A 5,680-nucleotide genomic window follows, 5' to 3' on the forward strand; every position below is an offset into this window, starting at 1 on the left:
TATCTTGCATCAAAAAACTTTTAGCAATCGATTTCAATTTTCTTCAGTTAAGCTGAAGATCTTTCAAACTCGTTTTTCTTCACAAGAATCTACACCCATTATGTAAAATTGTTCTCTATTCTCTCGACTATTTAATTATTTATATTTCATTTTTGTTTTTGGCTTCTAGAATTACACGTAATGCACTTTGTGCACATGAATTGAATGTGTTTTGGCCATGTTTATGAATATACAAATCGGTTTTGGCCTGTGTCAGCCAAGTCAACGTTTTGTTTTGGACGAGTGCAATGAACGCTCAATTTAAGTCATATTTATTATTTTTGTATTATTTTTTAATTGTTGTTCTTTTTGCTGCATTTTATTTTTGGACTCTTATTTGTTTTTGTTTTAGCGCGCACGCGTTGTGCTTTTTGTTTTTGTTGTTGTTCTCTTCTTATCTGTCATTGGCAAAAAAAGTGAAATAATAATATTGTTGGGAGTTGTTCTTGTTAGCAAACTAGTTGCAGGTGTGTGCGTGTGTGGGTGTGTATGTGCGTGGATTGCCTCAGCTGTGCTTATCAATTGAGGCGCTTATCAATTGCTGATGATTAGTAAATCGCCGTGTATGTCCATGTTGCAACAATACACAAGGCGGGGCTGCAACTGCAGCTTTGTGCAATTCGAGGCCCAAGGAAGCAACCAGAACTTGCACAATTCGCGCAGTGTAGTCATCGATATCGATAGCTACCGATATCAATCTGTGATTGTTTGACTGATAAGCTTGACTCGCCCGCCAGCCTGGCTGCAATGAACGCTTATCGTGCATGTGCAGGCGCTGCGTATGAGTAACTGTTTACGTATAAGCATAAACAAACGGTAAACTCGCGCACACCTTAAAAGAGCCACACAACTTGACCTAAAAAAGGGCAGATTGAAAGCGGGAGCGAGAGCGAGAGCGAGCGGCCGACTCACTGTTGGGGTGAGTGAGAGCCAGCGACGACTTTTACAAATCGTTGCATTTAAATCAACAAAACTACGAAGCGTGCTAATTTTTATGTATTTCATAACCGACATTTAATTTAAATATAAGACGCAAAAGACAACAACAGCACCAACAACATGTTACGTGAAAGCTCAAGCGTAAGCTCCCCGCCTGCGCTCACGCCTAACGCTCTCTTTTGGGCTCAGTCACGCATGCGCAACAAAGCAGTGCAGCCAAAGCGCTTCAATTTATTTTCTTCTAAACAGCAGGCAGCCTAAACACAATTCAAAGTGCGCAAGGCAGTTGTGCTTTTGGCTGGGTGGGTGGGTTGCTTGTATGTGTGTGCGTGCGTGCTTAGCCGGCTATGTTGCGGGCGTGGTGCTGTTTGCTGTTGTTGTTGCTGCAGTTACTGTTCTTCTTGCTGTTGTTGTTTTTGGCTCCCCGACTCCTCTCCAAAAAACAAACGAAAATGAAAGCGAGCGCACACGAATTTGAAGTCGTTTCGGCAGCAGCGACGTCGGCAGCGCTGTTGTTTAGCTTCATGTGTGTGTGTGTGCGTGCGTCGCTTTGCCAGACTGTGACGTCACAAACTTTATGGAAAGGCAAACTGCTGTGTCACTCGTGTAGAAGCAATGGAGAGAAATGATCAGTGGTTAGCGCTAGTAATAAACTAAGAAAGACTTAATACTTGAACTACGTACATATGCTTAATATGTCGCAAAGAATAAACCGCAACTGTTATGATCCATCACATGCATTAAAATATATGTACGTAAGTCATGTATTTTATAAATAATACCAAGCAACAACGTATATGGTTACAATCAGTGCATTAATATAGTATGAATATTATTTATATTTGTCTTCTTTTCGTCTTATTTTCGACATAGCACTTTGACTTTATTCACACCACACATTCGCAGCCAGTCAAAGCTAAAAGCAACACCAACAACTTGCACGCTAAGTAAACTGCCTTGCATTTGTTGTTGTTGTTGCAGCTCTGCTGCTACTGTTGGTTTTGGCGTTCCGTTGAGAGTAAAAGTGATTGGGAAAAACTTTTGCTTTTGCCTGTCGATCGTTTGGTTGCTTGGCTCTTTGCACTCTCAATTTGTGTGTCTCTCTTTCTCTATGTTTGTCTGTGTCTGTGTGTGTGTGTTGTGCTTTGGCCTGACCACCATCCACAGGTAGTTGCTGTAAAAGCAGCGCAGTCAACGTCTCAGACGACGAAGTCATTTTGGGGCTTTTATGGCGCTTTGCTCTCTTTGCCAGTGTGTGCGTGCGTGTGTGTGTGCCTGAGTTGCTTATTTTTCGGCCGCTGTTGGCGTCGCTGCTGCGTTTGCGTCTCATTTTCTTTGCGCTGCTGCTGCTGTTGCTGCTGCGCTAAAGACTTTTTGTCACAGTTACAATTTACCAATTGTAAGCAGCGGACGCGAGCGCGCAAACAGCATACAAAAAGCTCGCACAGCTAAAAGCGCATAACGGTTCTTCAGGAGCAGCCTTCTAATACAAAGCGTCCGCGTCGGCGTCAGCGTCAGCGTTAACGTCGACGTCAGCGTTGACGACTTGTAAATAAAGAAATACTCGCATATAAAATCTGTTGCATCATTGCTGAAACACTTCAGTCGCTGAATCGCGTGCGTGGAGGCAACACTTTACGCGACAACAACAACAACAACAAAGTGCAACAACAACTACAACACAAGAAGCAGTGCGCGCAGCTGCAGTGACAATTTCAAGCGGCATCCAATAGAAAAAAAAACTAAAAAAAGTGTTTTTAAAATAAAAGAAACATGTGCTAAGTTAAAAAAAATAATAATATTAAGTGACTTAAGCAAACAAAACAAAAGTGCAGTTGTCAAAAAATGTGAAGCAAAAAATAAATAAAACAATTAAAAAATTTTAAATTGTTTTAAAAATTTAGAATTTTGTTGCAAACATTTCCAAAGAACAGTTTACCTCAAATAACAACAACAAAGACCCTAAAAATGATTTAGCGGCTGCCAAAGGGATAGAAAGCAAAGTTTAATAAACCGCAATCGCCACACGCTGCCCGCCGCTGCCCGCCCCCGCGCAATATTGCAAATTGGAATACAAAATAAAAGGCATCAAAATTTTACCCTCATTCGCAAACCTCAAAATGCTGAACATGGAATCGCCTCAGATGTACGCGGATGCGGTGCAAACGCTGGCGCAGCTCGACTTGAAGAAGCAGCCGCAGCCGCTGCCGCAGCAGGCAACAATCGGCCAAATTACACTGACGGCGATGTCCAGTGCACAGCAGCAGCAGCAGCAACAGCAACAGCAACAGCAGCAACAGCAGCAGCAGCAGCAACAGGTGACAACTGATGCGAACAACAATGCAACAGTTCAGGATGCGGCGCTGCTGGTCAAGCAGCATGCGATGCAGCAGATGCAGCTGAACACCAACAACAACAGCAACAACTTGCTACAGAAACAAATGTTGCAACAGTACAGCACACAAACGGATCTGGACGAGCTGACCACACAGGAGATAACTTTGGACTTGCAACATTTGATCGACGATCAGTTTCGGGACACGGAGACCTTGGGCATATTCAGCGATATGGTGACCAGTCCGGGCGGACTATCTGCCACACTGCCGCCCAGCGGCATGGTCAGCGCGGCGGCCAAAGTGTTGCAGCAGCAGCAACAAACGCTGGCCAATGCGCGCCAGCAACAGCACTCGTATGGACGGGCAGCGCTCGCGTACATGCCGCAGGCGGTGCACTCGAATGCCACATACAACAATCACTCGAGCGACGAGAACAGCTCCGTGGGCAGCGATTCGAGCAGCACCATCAAGGAGGAGCCCATCGATCCGGAGTATCGCAGGCATCTGCAGGAGTCGGTCAGCAGCCAGGCGGCTGCGGCGTTTATCAACAACAGCAATGGGCTCTACAATGCGTATCAGAGCAACAACTTGAGCAACAACAACAGCAGCAGCAACAACAGTAGCAACAACAGCAGCAACAACAGCAGCAACAACAACTCGACGAATGCAGCTCAATTCACCAATCTGACAACGGCGAATGTCCTGGCACATCACAGTCTGCCGCATCTAACGGCAAACACGGCCCAGCAACTGCTGAAACATCACTCGAAGCTGCAGCAGACGCAGCAGCAGCACGCACAGCAGCAGCAGCACGCACAGCAGCAGCATCGCAAGCACAGCAACAAGCATGTGGACAAGGGCACCGAGGAGTATCGCAGGCGGCGCGAGCGCAACAACATAGCGGTGCGCAAGAGTCGGGAGAAGGCAAAGGTGCGCTCAAAGGAGGTCGAGGAGCGCGTCAAGTCGCTGCTCAAGGAGAAGGATGCGCTCTTGCGTCAGCTGAGCGAAATGACCAATGAGCTTTCGCTGCACAAACAGATTTATATGCAGCTGATGAATCACGCGAATCCCGAAGTGAGTCGCGTCTGTCGCAGCTTTCTCAATACGAACGAACATGCGCTGTAGCTGTGATGATTGACTGAACGAATGAAAGAAAGAGCGACAGAGATAGAGAGAGCGCGAATGCGTGCGAGGAGAGAGCCTGTAAATTAGTGTGATTGTGCGTGTGCGTGTGTGTGACTGACTCAATAAAAGCTGTGTGGGTAGCGTATAAGTCTAAGGATGTTAAAGCTGTAAACAAAACAAACAGAATAACAAAAAAAACAACAACTCGCAGCGCATGACTTGCATTATATCAAAAACAAAAAAAAACTCTGTATATAGGCCACAAATCGATGTGTAACTAGTTTGCAGCATGCAACGCGAGTTGTTTTAGTTTTGCTAAGATCTTTAACCCGACTAGTATAAGTCCCAATTACTCTTCTACTACTACTACATCTTCTACTACTACTACTACAACTACCGCTACTTCTACTTGTTCTTCTACTTTAATTTGAACTTCTACAACTTCTGTTGGCATTCATCTATTTGTACATTATTTTGGCTGGGCGTTTCTTATACTTTCTGTGTGTTTGTTATCATTGCTTCTATTTTGTACTTAATTTTAATAAAGATTGTAAAATACTTTTGCACATTTTGATACAAATTATATAACATAGTATGCATAAGTTAAGCCAAAGAAAAGAAAATGTTTAAATATTTATATCTAATAACTATATACTGTATTTGTATATGTATGTGTATAAATAAAGCAAGCAGGAAAGAAAACATAAAATACAAAACAAAAACAAAAGAAAAACACACACAAAAACCTATTTATGTAAATCTATTTAAATATGCTAAGAACGACAATAACAACAAAACAAAAAAGAACAACAACAACACTGGTGTGCAGCTCGCGCTATGCTTCTGATTGCCCCTGCCACGCCCCGCTTTAGTTGTCTACCAACAACAAAAACAAACAAAAACAACAACAACAAGAACCTTTTATTAGCAAATCTTTAGCTTTAAGCTTAACAATATAAACAATTTCAACTGCTTTTGTTGCACAGGAAAAGAGAAAACCCAAAATAATTAATTAATTAATATATGTATATGTGTACAATTATTGTTACCTAGCAAATTTAATGAGAATGCATACAAATATACACACTAATGAAAAACAACAACAACTACCGAAAAATTTGAAAAACAAAAACAACAAAAAAAAACGCAAGTAAAGGAAAACAAAAAATAAAACTGATAATTGCTTAGAAGCGTAGTTGATGAAAATGCTATTATTTTGTAAGGCCAACGCAATGTTCTCA

The 5,680-nt window shown here is 42.7% G+C and overlaps 1 protein-coding gene across 1 annotated transcript; it reads left to right on the forward strand.

The window, feature by feature from the left end:
- Positions 1-2,379: 2,379 nt before the first annotated feature.
- Positions 2,380-4,643, forward strand: slbo (slow border cells). Its single transcript, XM_064682085.1, has one exon. It carries the CDS (start codon positions 3,099-3,101, stop codon positions 4,437-4,439), a length of 1,341 nt encoding a protein of 446 aa, XP_064538155.1. The 5' UTR covers positions 2,380-3,098; the 3' UTR covers positions 4,440-4,643.
- Positions 4,644-5,680: the final 1,037 nt, after the last annotated feature.

The sequence above is a fragment of the Drosophila montana genome, unplaced genomic scaffold, assembly GCF_035044405.1.
Source record: "Drosophila montana isolate Dmon_TW-CO22-7 unplaced genomic scaffold, ASM3504440v1 contig_2438_1, whole genome shotgun sequence".
Lineage (NCBI taxonomy): Eukaryota > Metazoa > Arthropoda > Insecta > Diptera > Drosophilidae > Drosophila > Drosophila montana.